We start from the raw sequence: 23719 nt of genomic DNA on the forward strand, positions 1-23719 counted from the left end.
ATGTGTGGAACACTAAAACAGCTCCAGAGATGACAAAAAGAGTTGGCTCCAAGATGGAACCTTGCTATACACCATTCACCATGTTCCTCTAGACAAATTCATTTCCATTCAGAAAAACCCTTTGCTTTGTTTTAACCTTTCTAGTACTTTACCAATTATTTCATGTGCTTGTAATATCCTTGCCAGTCTTTCATGTAGTACCTTATCAAAAGCTTTAGAGAAGTCCATGTATACACCTACTGGAAGTCCTTAGTCTGAGGTGGTTACCATTTCCAAAAAAATAGTTTGTATCATCGATTTTACTAGAATTTGCACCGAGAGATTCCTTTCCTTAGGATTCTCTCCATAACCTTGCAGGTATGTGAAGTTGTGCTGATTTGTCAATAGTTTTTTGTTGAACTCTTCCTCTCTTTTTTGAAGATTTCCCCTCCCTCCCCCCCAAAAAATAAAAAAATTAGGGCGAGATTTACATATTTCCAATCTAGGGAAACTAGTGCCTCAGTCCAAAGAATCTCTTGAGTTTCAGTGGTAGACATGGTTCCTCCGCCAGATCCTTTATGACTGTAGATTGAATTCAATCCACCCCCCTGGGGATATCCAATCCTTTGATTTGTCAATGTTCTTCCTGAATATCTGCCACATTATTATTATTAATTAGGGAATATTGGCATAATCAATTTATTTGCAAGAAGGTACAATGGGTTGGTGATATTATCTAAGATTGGTATTTTTTTACATTCATGCAAAGCCACTAACATGCATAGCGTTTCGGGCAGGTAAGACCGAATTCATTCTGTTCACCTGCTCCAAACATTTGTGTAGTTACTGGCATGTTGTCTAATCTATCTAATGTGAACACTGATGGTAAGTATTCATTCAAAGTGCTGGTTGCCTTTTTATTGTCAATTATAATTGTCTGGTCCCACCTTTTAAAAGGTCCTTACAAGTCTTTCGTCTTGGTTTCACTTCTTATGTGCTTCTTAACGCTTTGAGAAAATTTTCTTTCATAGTTTGGCTGATCTGATTTTCAGGGTAGCTAAATTTAATGCCCTTCTGTACATCTCATCCTTCATAGATTGATACCTTCTTCAGAGATTGCGTTTACTTGTTAGAGCATTTTTGTACTGCATGTGTCGTCAATCTAGTTCTTTCTTTTCATTCTTCTCCTTGTCACATGTTGAAGTTCAGTGATGACTTTTGAAATTCCCCATGATACTTCCATGCTTTGATCTATTAATTCCCTTCAGGTGGTGTTTTGCAATTCCCCTCATTCTTTAATAGTCGGCAAGGGTAGTCTAGAAAGTCATCATCCTGGACCTTTACAAGCAAGATTACAAGTACTGTAATGTATCTGAAGATCAAATGTACATTCCTTGTTTCTGAAAGAAGCAGCTTTCATACACAGTTTAAAATGTTGAGATTTCACACTGAAGGAATTATGAAAAAAATAAATAACCTTATATTATGCTATTATTCGCAAGTAGGCTTCAAGTAGTCAGGTAGTATATGTATATGTGTGTGTGTGTGTGTGTGTATGTGTTCGTGTTCTCTGTTTTTATTCCATGTGGTTAGCCGTGTTTTTCCACATACCCAAGATATTAACAGTGGCATAACAAGAAATTGAGCAAACAGGAGTGAATGATTGTACAAAGTAAAGAGAAGATATTGCAGATATGCAAGAAACAGGAACCTGCATCCAAACACGGAACAGGGAAATGAAGAAGCACGCATGAAGGATTTGTCTGATGTGCTGCACCTTGTGGCATTGTGAGAAGTTATAGTGTGTACAGTATAGCACTATAGCCACCATACAGTAAACTGGTGTGATGAGATATTCTCCTACTTGTACACGGTCTTTATGTCTAAAGAAAATAGAAAAGTTAAGGCAAAGCTTAATGTAAGCTGAGCGAAGGAAGAGCTCTAAGCCTGTTAACAGAAATTAGAAGTCATCTCCTGTCCTCTCCAAAGAGAATACAAAAATTTTTCATTTGTATGCTAAACTACATTCTTGTAAAGCTTTGCAACATTAAATTTTTTCTCCATTCATTTTGTGTATATATTCTGCCTTGAAACCAAATGGTACTCAAAAGCAAGACTTGGTAGTTACTGTACTACCACAAGATATCCTAATAATACATCATAATACAATTAGTGTACTGTTGTTACATTTTTCCAATAATTTATTAGACTTACCTCTGCTTCCTTCTTCTTTCTTTCTTCCTCCTCCTCTTTTTTCTTCATATTCTCCAGATCTTTCTTTGCTTCTCTGAACATGTCGATAAAGGTGTCAAAGGTGCCGAAGAAATCCTCCGGCTGCGTTGTCTTCGAGTCCTCCCCGAAGAGAGTCGTAACACTTTCAAACTGAAGCAGACATAAAATAGGACGTTTTTAGCAACCTATAAATAGATAAATAGCAATAAATATTTATGAAGCCATTAGATAAGTTTTGAAAACTAGGGTAATAACTTTGCTAGTAGATTGCACCCCATTAATTACAGGGAAAGCAAAATGTCAAGGTGCAGAGTGCAGTTGAGCCAAACACTAACCTGTGTCTTCATCAAATTAAACTGGGCCTCCATATTAGTGAACTTGTCCTTAGCTAAAGCTGTGAACTCGTTCATGGCTAGGCGGAAGCGATCTCCAGGGGGCGGAGATCCCTGGCCTCTGTGCCACGTGACCTCTCTCTCGATAAAGTCGAGCCCTTGTCGCAGGCCACTGATCTCCTTCTCCAACTCGGTAATGCTGTACAAAAATTATAGCAGAATAGTTAAGAGCATTCCATACTAAGTAAATGTGTTATAATATGGTACAGGTATTATTATTATTATTATTATTACTGTATGGTGTCATAAGCCAATTTTCTGTCAATATTGATACAGAAATTAATAAACAATTACAGTAAATTCTAGAGATTTTTAGACAATTGTAACATTTCATTATTTTTTCTCAAATGTTGATTGTATGTTTAGTTATTAAAAAGAAATCGTTAACATACCAAAATTATAAAATTTATTTGGGGGAAAACCATATTAAATTTCATCTTTATTTTTTAGGTCTAACATTAATTATGACAATTTCATATTAATATCATAACGAGTCTTATTGTGTTTTAGGTTATCTGCTAGAAATGTAAGTTTCATTTATGCCCTAATAAAGAACACAGTATTTCTGCATAAAAAGTATTGTAGAAACACTTAATTTGGAGCCACTTACTTCACTTTGGCTGCCTCCTTGATGTTAGGGAAGTCTTCGTCTAGTCTGAGGATGTCTCTCCACTGCTTTTCACAAACTCGGACGATGTAGTGGAGTAGTGTAATGGATCGGTTATTAGAGGATTTTGTGTCGGTTAGCTTATTTAGGGAAGATACGCGGAAACCATAAGCACCACCTCGAGCACCTGTTAAGGGTCAATATAGATAAAACAAGGTTTGATGGGCATCATTAAAAGTATCAAAGACAATTTCTCTCCAGGAGCTTAGAAAATACAAGCACTTGGAATCCATGGTAAAATTATGTAATATGCAAAACATGAAGGATACTGTACAGAGCGGAGCCATTCTAAATGAGAAAAGAACCCGATTGCAAAAATGTAAACAGTACGACAGGGTTCTATTTAAGGACGAACCTTATTTACATTGACATGAACATCACAACCTACACAATTAAAATTGAAGGTAATTCAAAGATCTATGGGAAAGCAGGAATTAAATTATATTGTAGCTTTGAAAAAAAAGTAAGAGAAACCACAAATAGTTAGAAGACTAGTAAATGATCTTCAGCATTGACATCAACCTTGAAATATCTTGCCAAGTTATAAAATCTGACAGTTCCAATTCAGAATATAGCTCAAAACATATCTTCAGAAATAATTTAACTGTACTGTACTTATAAATTCACCTTAAAATTACTGTCTATAGTGGCCTCAATGGGCACAGGAACCAGGCAGCTTTTGAAACATTAAGCACGTTTTCTATTCCGAGGACATTCTCAAGGGCGACTTTCTCAAGATAAAGGTGATATTGGAATATGCGATGGAGATTTTTTGGCAAGTTTTATACCCGTAATGAGCTTGCAAGAGACAGCCATACCATGCATGGTTACAGATCTAAGTAAATAAATTACATGTCAAGATGTAACCAAATAAAAATAGTCAATGTTACCTCTGTTCATATAATTTCCGAAGGCTAAAACAACTTCGATAAACTTCTTCAGTCTTTTGCTATTTCTTAGTTCTTTATTTGCATTGATGACTGAAGAAAGTTTCGGTTCACATTCAGCCAGTCGCTCTTTGAACTTCTTCTGGTAGTGCAGACATCGAAGTCGCTCCTCGTAGTGATCAATTCTTTTCAAGAGGAAAGATGAAAAAAAAAATTTACAACTTTGCATAATGTGGGGAATGGTTATCATACAAGACGAGTTCAATAATACATTCATAAGTTATATAGAATAGTACAGCATTTATTTTCTCACTTTGATATCTCGTAAAGGAAGCGGTCAGCTCGTGCCAAATTTTCAATTTCATCGAGATGTTCCTCTAGCATGGACTTCTCTTCAGCTGTTGGCGTGAACTTTAGGAGTTGTTCCATCATGTCAGGGGCCAGTTCTCCATCACTGTCCATTTTCAAGAGTACTCTGTAATACAGAACAGCAGAATAAGCAAACACCACAGGTAACATTTATTTTGGGTTAAGAAAATTAATCAATAGTTCATGTAAAAAATGATGCAACAATTATGCAATAAATGGCAAATATTGTACTGTTCTATGCATAATATTTTGTAAAGACCTGGTTGATTTAATATTCTACCCCATACAGTTAGTGGAAAGTAAAGTCCACATGGAACTTCTTTGTTCTCCACCCCCCATTGACTGGAGTATGATTTATTAATGATGCGGAAAAGGAAAGGAATGAGTTAACTCCCATTATCTGTGAAGTAAAAGTGCAACATGGTGGCAGAGGATACACACACGAAGTACCCAGGCACTCTTCTCACCCGCTTCGGCGTTTATCTGCGCTCGCTGCAGTCGAGACTCATTCTCGGGTTGGCCTTCACAGCCACAGCAGGCGCTGCATCCAACTACACTACAACAACTAGACACCCAGGGCACAACTCCATAACCCCACGGGATTGACGGATGCCTACTACTTCTCACCTGATGAGCTCTTCATTTGTCATTTTTAGTTTTGATAAAAGGATCGTGCAGTTCTGCTGGCGACGATTCTCCAGCACACTGATCTGCTGCATCTTCTGTGACTTTATTCTCTCCAGTGTTTTCTCTCCCTGAAATGACATATGCAAAAAATTACAATTCTAGTATGGAATGAAATGAATACCAGTTAACCATTTAGTATCATACGACAAATTTCCAAAATTTAAAGTGTTTAGTAGCCAGTGCATTCTTGCTCAATTCTCATCCTGCTATATAACTTACCGACTTCTTAATTTCTTCCAAATTAATGTTAAACAATGATCCCGTTGTGAACGTGTGATTTAGACTTGGCCAATACACAAATTATTTAACACTGATCCTCAATGATTAACTCGCCATTTATTTCCTGATCCCGGTAGTATAGCCGGATTCGTTCTCGAATCACAATCGAGGAATTCCGAGTTCGAATCCCAGGTTGGGCAGAAATGGCTGGGCACATTTCTAATCACCCAATGCCCTTGTTCACCTAGCAGTAAGTAGGTACCCAGGAGTTAAGACAGCTTGTTGCGGGGTTACACCCAGGGCGGGGTCAGTAATTCAACCTTGGGGGGAAGGCCTCGATATAAGCCTGACATTATGTATAGTATATATATATACACTCTGGCTGCTTGCCCCTCGTCAGTGAAATTATTATAATTATTATTATTAATAATTTAAGTATTATAGACGACTAAGATTCCACAGAACTTACCTCCCCATTTCCTTTTTTGCCGGCTGTGGCATCGAAGGTTCTATCAATATCCTCCAGGTCCATGAACTTGTATAGTGGACACTCATCAAGCGTGGCGAAGATTGTGCCCGTTACTCTGGAATCTGGCATCTTTGACCAGTTAAATGCCCGAAGTTGATTTGCCTGATTTGGGTATCTGAAATTTAAAAAGGTACGTTATTGGTATACAGTGCTGTATGAGTAAAAACAAATATCATTTCATGCGTATAGTATGTAATACTGTATAAGTATGCCATCTTGTATCAGTAGAATATTTAACCCCCTATTATACACAGACGTTCAGGCAAGTCCCAGTTGTGTATATCAGGCACGCCGATATACAGTACTGTATATAGTACAAAAAAGTCTTTACCTTAAACAGTAATACAAATTATTTGTAAGAAGAGTACATATGAGAAAGAAAGTTAATTGATTAAGTTTATGGAAGAAAACACTTTCAAAAGCGTTTCCCCACTCACTGCATTTGGGGCAAGTTTAACAAAACCAAAGAGATATAGTGACCAAAACAAAATCCATTAGAAGATGGAAAAAAGATAACGTTTCGGTCTGTCCTCGACCATTATCAAGCCGGACCATTATCACACGACTTGGTAATGGTCCAGGACAGACCCGAACATTGTCGGTTCTCCATCTTCTGACGTGTGGTTTGGTCATCATATCTTCATCCACATTTTGCAGATGATGAGTCACAATAAAGTGTATTATGTTTATCCATTGTACATTACAGTAGTTTTGTCTGTTCTACAATGAATTTCAACTAAAATATTTTTTGGGCAATAACTTACTTGTTTGCTTGGCTTATTTAATTTATTGCTGTTTGGTGGTGGTGGTGGCCCCCCTGGAGGACCCCCATTCATCATTGGTGGGGGTGGTGGGGGTCCACCCTTCATCATGGGGGGAGGAGGTGGAGGTGCACCATTCATCATGGGGGGAGGAGGTGGGGGACCCCCATTCATCATGGGAGGTGGTGGTGGTGGGGGACATGGTGCCCCTTTCAGGATGCCATCTTGTAGAGCCTGGGAATTAAGGCGACAAAACATACGCGTGTGAAACACCGCTTTTAAATATCGGGTATTAGATTACACAGGCACACACACACACACATTCCGTAGATAATTTAACTTAAACTTTTATAATGAACAATAACACATTTCGCCAATGCGCAAGGTAAAATGTCCATCGTTTTATCGTTTTGCTTTCAAGTGCTGCACATTCTTATGGACTGTTACTATTCTCTTGCAAAGATATTTATAAATTTTAGAACTACCAATTGGAAATATTGGCATTTTCAGGCAATGCATTGACCTTCTGCATTCATTCATTTATACTTCAGCAGCCACTGTGTATTCAAGATACTGTTGTCACTTCAATCATCAATTTATTCATGCTGCATGGGACAGTATACTGCAGTCATACTGTATAGGGCAGTATATTCTCACAGTATGCAGTATTATACTGTACTGCATGGAGTGCTATAGTGTTATTGTCTGGGAAGTATACTGTTATTTTGTATTACAGCACAATCTACAGTCTTTTTTTTTTTTTTTTTTTTTTTTTTGAGATATATACAAGAGTTGTTACATTCTTGTACAGCCACTAGTATGCGTAGCGTTTCGGGCAGGTCCCTGGAATACGATCCCTTGCCGCGAAGAATCGTTTTTTCATCCAAGTACACATTTTACTGTTGCGTTAAACAGAGGCTACAGTTAAGGAATTGCGCCCAGTAAATCCTCCCCGGCCAGGATACGAACCCATAACATAGCGCTCGCGGAACGCCAGGCGAGTGTCTTACCACTACACCACGGAGACTGCGTTCATACTATACAGTTACACTGTGCAGGACAAGAGAGTATATTCCATTGTACGAACATACTCTACCTTCCACATTACCTGTGCAGTACAGTACAACATATTTTCACCCACAGGGTTATAAACCTAAGGAACTGTCTACACGCCAAAGCTGTATATGCCAAGACATTACTGCAGTTCAAAATCCAGTTTGAAAAAATCCCCAGGAAAATGGAGGAACCTTTCAGAAGCCACTGACTTCATGTCAGTGTCAAGGCCACTATATAGATGGTGGTCCTTAGGTAAATTCAGGTAACTTGTCAACATTGCATTTTGGGACAAAAATATGGTCCACTACTTTAGCATTATTATTTGTAACTGCTTATTTTCATATTGAAACTGAAATCCAGGTGGAACAGCTTCTTTCCTCCTGAAGCACAGTGGGCTACAACCTTGATTCACAACCGAGGGACTCTGGTTCAATCCCAGGGCAGGACAAAAATGGTTGGGCATGTTTCCTTCACCCGATGCCTTCATTTAACTAGCAGTAATTAGGCAACCAGGAGTTAGGCAACTGTTGCAGTTTGCACTGGATTATTATCTTACTTGCCAGTGCTGAATTCCAGGTCAGGTATAACCTGTGCCTTGCTACCTGCCACTAATATTATTACTGTACAGTATATACAATTATAAGTGTACAGTATATTTACACAGAACAATAGTCTAATATACTGTGTGTATTTTGTTGTCATATGAATGAGGAGAAAAATGAACTACTGGAGGTATCTGTAAGGCATCCCTATTTCACTCATCAAACCAATTTAAATTTGAGAAAATTCAGTTTGACAATGTTTCCCGAGAATGCATCCTCTCTAAGTCAAAGCTATCTGTGTGTATATATGAATGAATTCATAAGTACATCCTGTTTAAACTGTTTTATAGACTTTACAAATGCCAGTATTGTAAAGATACTGTCAGCATTAATAACACAGACCAACTAAAATGTATATGAAGCCATCAATAAGTAATTTCAAATTCTTCAGCCCTCACCTTGGCAGAGGCAATGGTAGCCTTGACATCATCAGATATGGAACCAGCAACCAACTCTTGGATTTGGCGGGTCAGCGACTGTATCCGGGTGTCCAGTTCACTATTCCGCTGCTGTGCTTCAGAACCCGCCCGCACCTCTGACTCCAGCTGCCCACGAACCTGGGCAAGTGTCTGTGACAGCTCCTCCTGTAAATAAAGTGTAAATCCACAAGCATTAATAACTGAATACTTCTTAAAATGCTATTATTAGAGAAAAACAATTAGTGCATGTTAATTTTTTTGAAAATGTTTTTAAAAAATACTGTACATTAAACAACATACACAGTACAGTATACTTATATGCTAGGTAATTGGTATACATTTGGGCATGTTTCCTTACACCTGATGCTTCTGTTTACCTAGCAGTAACATTTAAGTTAAGGTGACCATTGTGAGATGCACCCTTAGAAAGGCCATGTGTTGGCTTTGGCTCTAAAGTGACCTAAAGAGAAAAAAAAATAACGTGCACTACACCACCATCTCTAGAAAACACTGTCAATGTATTTCACAAACAAATTTGTTTAACTCCCCGACCATCCAAGTGGTTGGGCACTATTCCTTTTCCCCTGTGCCATCCCAAACCCTTCTGATTCCTTCCAAATGTTATATAGTTGTAATGGCTTGGTGCTTTCTACTGATGGTTCCATGTCCTTGCTAGGGAGAGCAGCTGAATGAAACAGCTCAGAAATTTACTTCAGTGGACCTTCTTGAATATGTTTCGAGTTTTTGGAAGAAAGCTGCACAAAAAATCCTAAAAATTCAATACATTACACCAATTACCTGACATTTCATAGTTGACCAATTGAGTCAAGTTTTTTTTTTAAATACAGCAGTTCAACCCAATGCATTCACAATCTTTTTAATTTTTATAAAATGCGTTTCCTTTAATTGTTTATTAATTACCTTTCATATCTATTATAGCCCATATCTTCAACAAATACCATCTTCATCTCTATAAAAATAATCACTATCCAGGCACCATTCCTTTCCCTCTATCCTATTCCAAATCCTTACCCCTCCTATCCAGTACATATTTTGGTGAATATATATCTACTGTTTAACATCACCTCACCTTCTCTTGACACGCACTGAAGAGTTCTTGCTCTTTTCGGTTCAAATCTGTTACAACATCAGAAAATTCTCCTTCTAATTTGGTTATTTTCTTTCTGCTTTCTGTCAACTCTCGTTCATTTGCAATGCTGTGAGGGAAGTTTATGAATACCATTAGTAAATTATAAATACATCAATATACAAAATTTTTTGCAGATTTAAGAAGGAATTTATATCATAAATTGAAAATCTTGAACGTTTAACTAAAGTTTAATTTGTCTACAATGTTGCAGAATGAACATTAAGTGTTTGGAAGAAATGCAGCATGAAAGTCAGTTGGTTACAACGAAGTAATGTGATACTGTACACATGTACAGTAACTACAGCAGAACTCAAGGTCAGTGTGCAAGGAATAAGTCACAATGTGGCTGAAACAACAACAACTCGACCCACACACATTAAATGGAATGCACTAGGAAGTGATGTGGTAGAGGCCGACTCCATACACAGTTTCAAATGTAGATATGAGAGAGCTCGAGAAGTTTGGGAATCTGTACACCAGTAGATTGACAGTTGAGAGACGGGACCAAAGAGCCAAAGTTCAACCCTTGTATGCACAACTAGGTAAGTACACACATTACCCTCATCAAGTACCCGAAGGTCGTCATGTTCACTACGCATTTCGATTGGATAATCAAGGTCGCCATTCTTAATGATAACGTTTGAAAGACAAAGTTGTAACTTAAAGCAGCTCGGGCAGTAAACCTCACAGCAAACTAACTCCTTAGATAAGCTCACTAAACTACCTTACATAACCCATAATTCAGACATCCTACACGGGTAATACAATATGAGCTAAAGAAGCCCACTAACATTAAAATTATTCAGTACTATGTATCAAATACTGTAAAAAAAATAATTTACAATAATCTGTTCTCTTAGTATTAGGTGCACAATGCAAAAGATTTGCAATCATTACTATCAATACACAAAATCTACAACAAGCTACATAATGACAATTATCATAGTTGAACAAAATAGCCACCCAAATCCCAAATGTACCTCCGTCCTTACTTAAAGCTACAAAAAAGTCCAAAACCTGGAGGAAAAACTTACAGCTTGACGATGCTGTTAACGTTGATGTCAAGAAGTGCCACTTCCCGGTCCTGGCCGTCCTCCCCTTGGGTCACCAACTGTTGCAAGATGCGGTCAAAGAGGATCCAGTGGTCCGGTGCTCCTATATCAGCTGGGGAGAGAGAGAGGGTCTTAGTTGATGATCTGTGCCATGTGTTGAGGTGGGCAGGGTAACTTAGGAGGGATCTATAAGTGTCTGTGTTTATCTATCTATCCAAGGTTGAAGGCCAGATGCATGGGGCTAGTCTCATCCAATTTTCCAGATGAATGGTCTGGACAGAGGCTGGTCAGTCAGCCCTATAGGTCCTATTAAGAGGGAGTGGGGCCCAACAGTGACTCCCCAACTCGCACAAATAAGTGAAACGAGGCTGGTAGAGTCCTTAGATTACTTCACCTTATGAGAGAGGGACACACAACAAAAACTAAAGAATACAAAGAAACAAAGCAGCTTAAAAACAGAAAAGGATCGAAATACTCAGAGTACTTTAGATCAATTTTTCAACTTTAAAAATGCTTCAAACTGCACAGGACATTTATTTTAACCTGATTTACCTGATAGCCACTAACACTAGTGGCCTCGACGAGGACAGGAAGCCGACGGCCTCCGCCAGCTTCATAAATACAAGTATTAAAATATAAATACTTGTATTTATGTATATATACAAGAGCTCTTACGTTCTCGTAAAACCATTAGTAGGCATAGCGTTTAGGGGTAGGTCCTTAAGTCTATATTCCCCGGAATACGACCCAGCAAATCGTTTAACAACCAGGTACCCATTAACCACTGGGTGATCTGAGGCTACGGTCAATGTTTGGCGCCCAGTCAATCCTCCCCGGCTAGGATATAAACCCAAGCCAAAGCACTCTAAGCGCCGGGCGAGTGCTTTACCACTGCGCCATGTGACAACTTAAAAAATTCTTATTAAATTATAATTTAAAAAGGTTCTATAAACTACCAACAATGGGAACAGTTATTTTACTCACTGGGCAGCAGGAGAAGGTGATGGAGGAGGCTGAGGAAGTGTGGATAGGCTGCGGAGTACTGGAGTTTACTCTGGAGGAGTTTGAACATGGAGGTGGCGCTCTTAGTGTCCACATGGACCTCTTCGTACCGTCTCGCCCACTCTCGCTCGTCCTCCGCCCGGTAGAACTCGAACGCGTCCAGATGTCTGTCGAGTAGGTGGGGTCAAGCTGGGTTGATTATGGAGAAGTAGGGGTCAAGCTGGACCCCTACTTCCAATGGAGACCACATGCTGGGTTGGATGGTGGGGGAAGTGGCCCTTTCATCGTTAAATGTACTCTATTTTTCTCCGTTTCTTTAGGGGGCTTAATTAGTGCAAGAAATAAAGGCAACCTCTCCCCACTGCCGCTTTCGACAGACCGACCATCTCAGAATTCGACGTGTACCCTATTGATGGTCTGGCTGGTCTTGTACATTTACTACAAGTGCATTTACATTTACTAAAATGTACATTTTAGTACATTTGTACATGCACTAATGGTCTTGTACGTTGACTTCCTCTGTCTACCATATGATCGCCATATCTAAACTTTCCCCTAGTTCTGCAATGCAATATTGTACATGTGTCGTGGGAGCTACTTAATGCATGTTGAATAACAAAAGTTATTGGATAAACCAACCTTTACAGGAAAGAAATTTATGTGACCAAGTTTTGGTTCGTTCTAGACCCTTATCAAGTCGCTGCGACTCTTAATTGTCTCGTGTCAATTTCTTCTGTTCCTATATGTGTGATGGGTTTCACTTCCGTTACTGTGATATTATCTGTCGAGGGTAATGGAAATGTGACTTAAAACCTAGCCAAACCCAAAATATTTTTCCGTTTATCGGAAATTCAAATATTTTTCGTTTCCCAGAGATGTATAGGCAATCAAGGGTTCGTGACCAAATTTATGATTCATTTCTGCCGGTGATCGAACTGCAGGTCAGGTTTGATCACTCGAGTCACGGAAATGTTTCAAACAAAGACGGACCTTGCAACCATCTTTGATTACAGATCTAATCTACTGACGGCAGACTAAATCCTTTGTTGGTCATTCGGTTGTTTTCCAGGAAGGGTTCCGATTAAATCTTCACCCTTATACTTTGCTCCCCATTGGGAGCAATATCCAAGACGGACCAAGAGTAACGGACAAATTCAATGCCGAATCAATCATAAAGGTTGCATCAATGTTGAATTAATGCTGATTTCGTCAATTCAACGTGGAACCAATGCCATTCTTGGATACTGTCTCTACTGGGCTACTAAGTCAGTGGCGCAGTGGTCAACTCTGTCGGGTCACAAACCTGGAAATGTGAGAAGTGTTCACGCTGAAACATGGAAGATAATGACACTGCAAAAATTTGAGAGCTGCGAGAAACTAAGGTAATTACATCTCAGCGAAAAAAAAAGATAAAACAACCTACAGGGGTTTAGTAACGTCTTCCGAATAAAAATTTGAATTTTGAATTTGCCTTCGGCCGTCCCCGCAACACAATCTGAGAAACTAGCCGGTCTGACAACTAATGAGTTATCTTGAGATGATTTCTGGGCTTAGTGTCCCCGCGGCCCGGTCCTCGATCAAGCTTCCACCCCCAGGAAGCAGCCCGTGACAGCTGACAACTCCCAGGTACCTATTTACTGCTAGGTAACAGGGGCATCAAGGTGAAAGAAACTCTGCCCATTGTTTCTCGCCGGCGTTCGGGATCGAACCCGGGATCACGCTTCCAGTGTTCTGTCCGCTCAGCCACCGGCTCCTAGCGGTGTAGTGACTAGCCTAGCCTAGCCTTCATGTAACGTTCCCTGCTTGGGCTCGCATATAATATTCTTATTGTGACTGCATTTCGAGTCACAGTCGATATTTGTCCTTCCCTCCCTCCCGATATTTCTCTCTCACACCCACTTCACTGGTGGGTGTGAGAGACATATATTACATAATTCCTCCTCTTTCCGCGAGCCGCAAATTTCTTTGTATTCCCAATGATCAAAGAAATCACATTACCCTGATGTATCCACGAGAAAATCAGGAGCCATTAAATACTGAAGATAGTTACAGTGATGAGGGGAAAGCGGTAAGGAGTTGTGAAGGTGAAAGGGTCAGAAAAATGGTGAATTGTAGGGAAGATTGTAGATGGGACCCCAGCGGTACCCCGGGTAGTGATGATGGTTACAGATATGCCCAAATTTAGTGAAGATGGTTACAATGATGAAGGCCGAATGTAGTGTACAATGTTGCAGGTTGTGCGGTGGATACAGTGATGATAGTTGTGAACAGTTAAAATGGTTACAGTGAGGGATTGTGTTTAGTTCCTATACCCCATCTTGTAGCAGGCAGGCAGTATATATTAAGCTTCAAACCGGCCACTGAAGGAAGACGAGAATGTATACCAATGCGACGTTAGACCATTCATGGCCAGTGGTGTGCGTGAGAACCTTGGCCCCCTCGCTAGGCTTTTATGTCCCTGGTAGTGACGCCTGACCTCCCGCCTCAACAATCATGCACCAAATACCCTCAGTCATACATACTTTTTTGTGTGTAAATTCCTCTCTACTATCAAGGATCTTGCAATATTTCTGCGTGTGTTTAATTGTAATGCTTTGATTTATTAAATTATGTAGATGGAATAAAAGAATTTACACATTTGCTACATTAATTAGGCTAATTTTTCCTGGTATTGATGACTTAAACGCATTCTTAGATACCACGCAAATTTTTATATGCCAAAAAGTACACCACTGAAATAAGTCGCATTAAATTACAAAATTACTGAAGGCCTGAAGAGAACATTTTACTTTTTATATCTACTTTCCAATATATTTTTTGCGATTACTTTGCGTAGTTATTCTCGACTCCTTTCTCTTAAGTAACTTCCGAACGATTGATCCATTTACTTGGCGACTCACCTCTGTCCCAAGCGTTGTCTGGCGATCACCCGTGCGTGCTTGACGGGGCTTCTGAAGGTCTCCTCCTTGCGCTTGCAGGGGGGTAAAGGCAGAGGGGAAATGGTGGGCAGTGTTGCCGGGGAGGGCCACAACACCTCACGCTTCGCCTTCTTCCGGGAACTGTTGCGGAATTTCAATGGTGATCTGATGGCCTCCGCTGGCCTCTTCTTTGGCGACCCCGTCAAGAGCTTCAGTGGTGATTTCAGCAGGTAAGGTTCCGTTTCTTGCTGTGCCTTCGGGGCGCTGGAAAGCGAGGCAGTAATGCCGCCTTTTAGCTTCTTCGAGGCGGCGTGGAGCAACCTGAATGACGACGCTCTTAAAGGCGGGTTTCTTTGCTTGTATCTCCAGTCCCTTGGGTCGACCTCCAGTCCCATGGGGAACTGGAGATCGACCGTGATTGCTGGCTCTCTGGGAGATTTCACCGGAAAGTTCGAGTTTATATCATGTGGTTCGACGACTTTTGATTTCAAGATCGCAGGGGATTTTAAATTCACATCTGCTGGTTCCAACTGGACATATTTTGGGTTGATTATTTCAGACTGAAATTCTAATGCTTTATCGAACACACACACACCATTTTGATCCACAGGTGATGCCGAGTTTTCGATGCCTATTCCAAGTATTACAAGTTTTGAGTCTAAAATTTCCATCACTTTTGAATATTTTAGAGCTGGGATGTTTGGCTCCAACTTTGAGGGAGACTGTGGATCTAATTTCGAAGTTAATGCCTGGTTCAAAATTTCTATCTGCAATTTTGTAGACTTTGAATCAAATCCGGAATCCAACTTTACAGGTGATATTAAATTCACTGTCTCCAACTGAGATTCTTGACTTTTCACTCTTATGGGAGATCTGCGATTCAAGAAGTCTGCCTCTAATATCTCTTCCGTGTCCATTATCACGGAAGATTCTGGATACAGAACTTCCATTTCCACTTCCGCAGCTGAGATTTCTGGTTCAAATGTCGAGGAAGCTTTTTGATCTACAAACACAGGTTCCAATTTCCCACATAATTCCTGCTTAAATATTTCCATCTCCAAATTCGCATATTTTAAATTATTGACGTTTGTGTCTAATTTTATGTGGTATTTCTGATTCAAGAAGTCTGCCTCCAATATCTCTTCTGTGTCCAATATCACCGAAGATTTTGCGTACAGAACTTCCATCTCCGCTTTTGGAGGATATTCTGCAGCAGAGATTTCGGGTCCCAATTTCTTTGAAAATTTTGGATCTTTAATTGAAGATTCCCATTTTGCAGGCGATTCCTGATTAAATATTTCAGTCTCCAATTTTGCAGATTTTGAATTATCGACGTCGGTGTCCAATTTTATGTGAGATTGTGTGTTCAAGAAGTCTGCCTGCAATTTCACATCTGTATTCGATTTTAAACGAGACTTGCGATTAACTATTCCTGGCTCCAAAGGTTCAAGGAGTTTCAAGTTAATTTTGTTATCCAATTTCCCAAATTCCGGACTCTCGTCTCCTGGTTCTGTCTTTATGGGTCCCGGCTTCAAGAGGTCGAGCTTTGATTCCACGGGGAATTTAGAATGAAAGTGACCAGATTCCAGTTTCATGGATTTTAGGTCCACAACCATTGGTTCCAAGACCGGTGTGGAATCGTCCTCAAGCGATAATACTCTTCTCCTCTTGGGGGATTCGGGCAGGATTTCTAAAGCCATCAAATCCATTGTACCATCTGCCGGTGTTATCAAGGCGGCAAAGGAAGCTACACGCTTTGCCGGTTTCGAAATCTTGATTGGAGTCGATTCTTGTGAAGACGTTCTTGACCCCTTCTGCAATAACGGAGAGGTGCTAACGGAGCAAAAACTTTGAGCGTCCTCCATAAGAGTTATGTCAGCGGCGTCTGCAGCATCCATGCGCTCCGTTCTGCCGTTCATAAAACCCGCTAGGGGATCCCGCAGACTTCGCAAAGCCCGTAAACGAAGCCTCGTGGAACGTCGCTTCGAGATCCTTAGAAACCGTTCTGGAAAACTTTCTTGGCTGTCAAATACCTCTTCGCCCAGCAGTCCTTCGTGCAAGCTTCCACCGTCCTCGTTGCTGTACACGACGTGGTTGTCCACATCTTCCAACGTTCTCTTGAGTCGGAATTTTGCGGCAGAAATCTTGGCCTTGGAGCGTACGATGGTGGAGTAGACGAGATTTCGGGCGTAGTGCTCCGCCTGTGTCAGGTAGCGGCCTGATAGCTCGCTGGCCGCGTCGTACGTCGTGTCAAGGGTTGCACCGTGTCGTCCTCGGCGAAGGCTCAGCGACCTCTTGATGTCTCTTGTCCAGTCCAGATTCCAAGGAATCCTCATGACGGCGGTGTCTGTTCAAGGAGTGTCTGCTCTGATAGATCTGATACTCCTCTCTTCAAAAAAATGCCTCTGATTTGTACTCTGAAATCTTGCTTTATGCTGCTTAGAGACCAAAGGTATTAGTTGCTCCAAGTACAGAATTCTGGTTGTTCCAAGTTTATAGATTCTGAATCATATATGCAAACATTTGCTGTTACTTCAAAGTCAATACCCACAGGTTCTTTTAGGTCAAGGATGCTGGCTATCAATTTTTACATGTACAGTAAATATTTGTCGTTCAATGTAGCAAAGCTCAACTTCCTATATATATATAAATAAAAACTAGAAACCTCGTAATCCTAATAAAATGTTCTTTCCGTGTATTCTAATACAAAAATAGACCTTCACAAACTCTCCTTGTTTGCACAGTCTGAAGTCTCGCGGACTCCAGGGGTGGACCTCAACTAAAGACAAGTCGGGTGAATACAACGGTGACTATGACCGGTGGTATAGTGACCGAGTTCCTCCGACTCCTTTGGTAACTCGAAAATTAAAGAAATTAGGATGTCTCCTGCAAACTAAACGGCAGGAAGCGTCTTTAAAGAGTTAAGAACGGGTAAAAGGTTACCACAATACTTTGTCAAATTTAAAAAAATCTTTAAATGCTTTCTTTTGTATAATTATTCACTCGTAATATCAAATTTTCAGAATGTACATTAGCAACTCGAATGATCAATAATAGGTTAAGTACGAGAGCGTGTAGCCAGCTCCTCGACCTAAAAGCCCTTGTGGGGTGACAATTATCTGCACGTTCTAGAATCTAGATGATGACAAAGATGTTGGCCTCCAGTACTCCCATGTCTCCAAAATTGGTTTACTGTCAAGCCTGCTTAATATACGGCACAGAGATGGAGGACTTTGTGCACTTCACTGCTAATCCGGTCGTGTCAAGGTTGTTTTGAAGGGTAGTTAGGTAGTAAGTAATAATAGGTATATCGGTGATTGCCCAGGTGTCAGCAATTTTAATATCATTAACACCGTCCACGATGACGACAAATTCCTAGCTCGTACTTGAGCTCGTATTCCTAGCTCGTACTTGAAGGGATGGACTCACTCGGCCAACACAATTGGACCAAATTTCGATGTCCACCAATTTCTCCACGTTCCCGACTCTTGAAGAATTCAGTCTTAACAGAACAGCACTGCGTTCATACAAATCTTTCCAACACTACGCCACCAATATCAGGGTCCAATATCTTTAGCCAAAGATGAATCTCAGTGTATTTTCATTGTTTTTTGACCTTGTAAATCAGAATGAAATCCTTGTTAGTGCTGACTCGACAACCACAATGGTAGATCCTACCCAGAGTTAGATCTGAAGTCACACTAACATTGGGTCCGCTGGATACTGGTACACTCTCGTCCTGTCAGCCAAACTTGGTGTCCAAGAGCTTATAGTTCAAACACCAGTCAAAAAAACACTCAAACACGTTTTCTCTTTCAAATTATCAATTGTAATTAGTTCTCTGTAGTGTAACACTGGAGTTTCGGTATATATGCAGTAACCAACAAAACATACCAAACCATATTCAGTCAATGTTAAATTTTCCACTTGAGGAAAGTTAGTTCTTGTTTTATATTCCAGTAGTGTAGGGAGTTTTATACTTGTCTCAGGGACTAAAAACCAACGTCGTGATTAAAACACATTAATCATAGTCATTACGAAAGACTGTCCAGTTGTTTGATGTATCTTGGCTAACATTACATTACTGTTTCTCGAAACGCTTAACACCTTCATCAGGTAACTTATCAGACGCCTCCTCCTTCAGAAACTAACTATTCATGCCTTTCCTCAGTCTTGTTTAGCTTGAAATATATAACCGTGGAAATTCCAAGAGGTTTCTAGGAAGTGTTCTACTTTGCACAGGGTTGAGAGAGAGAATAGGACAGCACCCTGCCCGGACGGAAGTTTTGTAGCGACTGACTGCGCCACCAGCGCCGCCACGCTCCGCACCACCATTCATGGCGGGAACTTTTTTAATCCCGCGTTTCCTCCAGTTCCCAGAGAGCAGCTCTTCCTGCAGATCAATGAAAACTATTTGTTGTCGGATTCACGATATCTACACATTATGGCTGTCCTTCACGAAGATGATGTGCGTTTTGTAGGCCATTCGTTCCCTATCTCTAAGGTCATTACCCCTCTTTTCATATAGCTTCTTTATTAATGAAGAAGAACCCCCTACCCTCGGTAAAGAACCCCTCTGGTATCAAACTGTACACTGCCTCAACTTATGGCCCCCTACATACTGCAAAGAGGCACCCACAAGTGCTCCATGGTCCCCAATTTGTCCTACATTTGTCAATCTTACTGCTCGAAGCTATGACAAACGGTATAAAACTACTTTTTGTACTGCTAGATGGTCTATACAAGAGAGATTCTAAACCCTTTTTTCTGCGCCGTGAGTAGGTCATTTATAATTGCTATTACGATATTCTTGCTGGCGATCTTGCAGGAAAAGTTTAAGTGCTTGAAGAACAGACTTTGAAATCACAAAATTATTCCTCGTGTGTTTCTTAAGAGTACTGGTAGCTGGTTGCAGTAGAACTACTGTAGTTTGTGACGCTGAGGCTCTCAGACAACTGTTTCTCAGGACAAGTAGTTACCACTCGTTACCTAAACAAAGTGATCATAATGTAAAATACATTACATTTACAACGAAAACAAAATTCCTTGAAAGTTCTTATCATGCAGAAACCCATCCTCAAAAATAGGGTAGTACACTACTTATAGTGACTACTGGTCGAACGTACAAAAATGGACTGTTGTACCCAATAAATTCTGGTTTTGTACTATTGGAACACATCGAGTGGCACGCTGTAAGTGAAACTATACAACCAAACTTGACCCTCAGTCTAAATAAGCAATCCTGGGCCTAATATAAGCCATCTTAGGCCTGATTTAATAACGTGTGTGCTATACTAAGCCTAGGAAAGTAATTTGTCGCCTTCTTTCACGTGTCCTCCACAATAATATTTGTACGCAATTTTTGTCTGTTGAACATAGCCTCAAAATTCAGACAATACAGCCTCATAAAATTCCGACAGGAACAAATCTGCACATGTATGCTACACATGCACGCCGTGAGCCTTTAAAAACATAATCCGACCAGCCAATAAATAAGGGATTTACCTCACTGACCTAAATTATATCGTTCTGGATATTCCACAGTGCAGATTCATCTGATGTACGGTGCGACTAACGCGGGGTCTTGACATGGAGGCTAGAGAGGGCAGAGTAGAAGGGGCTTAGGGAGCATGCATCTCCTACCTTCACAGCGTCAACATGGCGTGCTGACCTCAAAGGTCAGGAGGGAAAAAAAGTGTTTCAAGGTCGGTCTTGTTTATTTTCCTTGCGTGATAGTACGGGACCGGAATTTTAAATGCTCGGTATGACTTTACAGATGATCGCGAGAAGCTTAATGCTTATAGTAAAAGTTATTTATATGTCATCTAAGTTATTTATAATCTTGCATGTAATATCTGCTGTTATTAACATAACATATGATGATTGCGTTCCCCGTGACTGTAATACTCCTTAATTGTGCCTATACAATCTTTTGAAGTCTTCCTACCCTCTTTTGTTTGGACTTGGTGAACTTACTCATCATAAATCATCATCTTGTTGACACTCCAATAACTTAGTTTTTCTTGGATTTAATTGCTCCCAACTAATATCCACCTATATTTTGATATTCAAATTCCTTTACCAAATTCATCAACAGAATAACATGATCAATACTCAAGACTTGAGCAATACTGTCACCAACATATTGGGCTAAATTAAAACTGACGTAAACTAGTACCATCAATTAATTTGCACGGCAAAATGCAAGAACTGATGTCCACGCGGAAGGCCTACTGGACCATAGCAAATGACGTAGCAATAACTGGTCTTGCAATTTTGAGTCTCTCGCGTGACGCTAGGCTAAATACCACGGACAAAAATTATATAAAATCTTCGTAATCAGCAGCAATCCCAGCATCATGTCGTTAATCCTTCCACAGCGATTGCTGAAGTTTTCAAGGGATTTCTGCTGTCCATATCAAAAGAGCTAGAATGCCTCTATCACGTGGTTATATTTTACAATTAATGCGCATATAAATTCTCCTAGAACAATTATGATGATATAGTGCGACTTAAAACACCACTCATTTTTTGACTTATAGATGTTGCAGGAATAATCCCAGTTGGCAAACATATATATATCAAAAAGCTGTGCTGATAAGCATCATCAATCATCCTGATTTCGTTAAACCTGGAAGCCACTGGCGGTCAATCAATCAGCATCAAAGGGTTCAACTGCCCACATTAGGAGACGTGGCTGGTTAACTCAAGCCCAACATGCCATCATTACTGCATTTACTTTCTAAAATGGGAAGGACGATCGCTCGTGATCTTAGATAATAAGATAATCCCACAAATGCACCGGGAATTATTTAAATATTGTGCTTCTGGTAGCCTCACTAAAGAAATATTTTTTGTGGCAGAGGAAATCGTTATAAAACTATGATGATCATTATTATTATTACTTAAGGATAAAATTATACAATTAGCTTCATCTGAGTGATCAAATATTCAAGATTTCTGAACAAGGATCCAACAGCCCTGGTTGATCAGTCCAGCAACCAGGCCTGGTCGACGACCGGGCCGCGGGGACGCTAAGCCCCGGAAGCACCTCAAGGTAACCTCAAGGTAAGGTAAGGATGAATTAAGGCTGCTTCAAAACTTGTTCATTGTTCATACTAAGACAAACTTATGCTTTACAAGATCTGTAAACAATTTTCCATCAGGCGCCACACAATCTACCCTTAAGGAAGAAGTACCCTCTCTTGAGGTTATATTCAGATGATTTCGGGGCTTAGCGTCCCCGCGGCCCGGTCCTCGACCAGGCCTCCCCCTGGAGGTAGATTACCCTGATTGATGGGTATACAGGGCTTATTACCCTGAAGGTAATCACTTCAAAAAATCCACTTTTTGTACTTGGCATTCTAAAAAGCATAAATAATGACCATAAATAATTATAGGCCTTAAATACGCAAAGTACAAAATGAGGACTTATTTTAGTTAGAACAGTCCATATTATGTACATTCCACCCAAAACAGCCGTAGGTGCCATCATTTCTGGCCCTTATATCAAAATTCATCAAGTCTTTACTGCATCCACCTACGAAACCTATACATTATTCGCCAATTATGGGAGCTTTTACATTTATTAAATCGTTTATGAGCTTCGAAGCCTCATAAACCAATGTTGTGTTATAAGCAACCTCGTACTGCCTCGGAGCTCATAACCTGTTTAATAACTGTAAACAAAGCCGCCATAATGGATGGAAGATGTAAAGGTTTCGTTACTGAATGCGTAAATGCTTGTCGAATCACGACCTAGTTTGGATATCCATCAATCTTGCAATTCTAGTATACAAACAAAATTGGCCTTTTGTACTTCATATTATAAATCCTTAAAAAGTGCATATTCGCGTCTCTCGTTCCATAACTACGAAATTAACGTTCTTGTTGTTAAATTACACCTGAACATGTTATGGTGCGCAAGAAGCCTTAATTAGTAGACAGACGTGACACTTGGCCATTAAACAATTACTCCCTTGATCACGCCGCAGGAACGGTGTTGCCATGCAATGCTCCACGTAATTGCCCGTTAAATTACAACCGAAAAAACACAACGCTTGCAGAGAAATATTAAATATAATTTTGTAAGTACACTCAGATTCGCTTAATTTGGGGCATTGGTTTACCGAGAATTATTTAAACTATATGTAATAGTATTTTATTTGTAATTTGTTATATATATATGAACTTCATATTATAAAGCCTAATAACCTAACCTAACCTATAAGAAAAACAATTTAATACGCGTTCCTGCACATAAGCTGGTGCCGTTAAAGTGTGTAAACACATACTGAATAATTATTATAAAAAAACAAAATTTGTGTAACAGTTTCGAGTAGTATTGATAGTTTTTAAGAGGTTTTGGTTTCATTAAAGTTTTTCGATCTGAAACTGTCACCCGTTGATGCCTTGAGTGACTTAAGTGAGGAACACAAAACAGGCGATGTAACGCTTGTATTATTGTACTAATTAATAATAATAATAATCCCTTAGACCCTGACCTGACTGAGGTCAAGGTCAACAAAGGTTATTAAATCATGCATCACAACCACACGATCGAACTCTCCTAACTGGTGGGGAGAGAATAGGGAGGAAGGTTTAGGAAGAACAGGAGAGAGGGGGAGATACACGGACAAACAAGAATGACAGGAAGAGGGGAGCGAACGATAACAAAAATAGGGGGTGGGGGGGAAGCGAGTCAAGGAAAACCTGGAGGGTAAGAAAGAGACTATGAAAGAAGATAAAAACCAGAAATGTGAAAGACTAAGACAAACGTGGAGATTACCAGAGAGAAC

General features: G+C 40.1%; 1 protein-coding gene across 1 annotated transcript in view; it reads right to left on the reverse strand.

Moving 5' to 3' along the window:
- DAAM (disheveled-associated activator of morphogenesis-like protein) overlaps positions 1 to 23719 on the reverse strand; it is a 112398-nt gene that overhangs the window by 18803 nt on the left and 69876 nt on the right. The window contains exons 10-21 of the mRNA XM_069309576.1: positions 11986 to 12170; positions 10984 to 11113; positions 9890 to 10016; positions 8779 to 8964; positions 6699 to 6956; positions 5902 to 6063; positions 5154 to 5281; positions 4471 to 4632; positions 4161 to 4342; positions 3214 to 3397; positions 2547 to 2742; positions 2194 to 2361 (exon numbers count right to left, since the gene is read on the reverse strand). Coding sequence (XP_069165677.1) covers positions 2194 to 2361; positions 2547 to 2742; positions 3214 to 3397; positions 4161 to 4342; positions 4471 to 4632; positions 5154 to 5281; positions 5902 to 6063; positions 6699 to 6956; positions 8779 to 8964; positions 9890 to 10016; positions 10984 to 11113; positions 11986 to 12170 — 2068 coding nt within the window. The remainder of the gene's footprint in view (positions 1 to 2193; positions 2362 to 2546; positions 2743 to 3213; positions 3398 to 4160; positions 4343 to 4470; positions 4633 to 5153; positions 5282 to 5901; positions 6064 to 6698; positions 6957 to 8778; positions 8965 to 9889; positions 10017 to 10983; positions 11114 to 11985; positions 12171 to 23719) is intronic.

The sequence above is a fragment of the Procambarus clarkii genome, chromosome 65 (assembly GCF_040958095.1).
Source record: "Procambarus clarkii isolate CNS0578487 chromosome 65, FALCON_Pclarkii_2.0, whole genome shotgun sequence".
In the NCBI taxonomy this organism is placed as follows: Eukaryota; Metazoa; Arthropoda; class Malacostraca; order Decapoda; family Cambaridae; genus Procambarus; species Procambarus clarkii.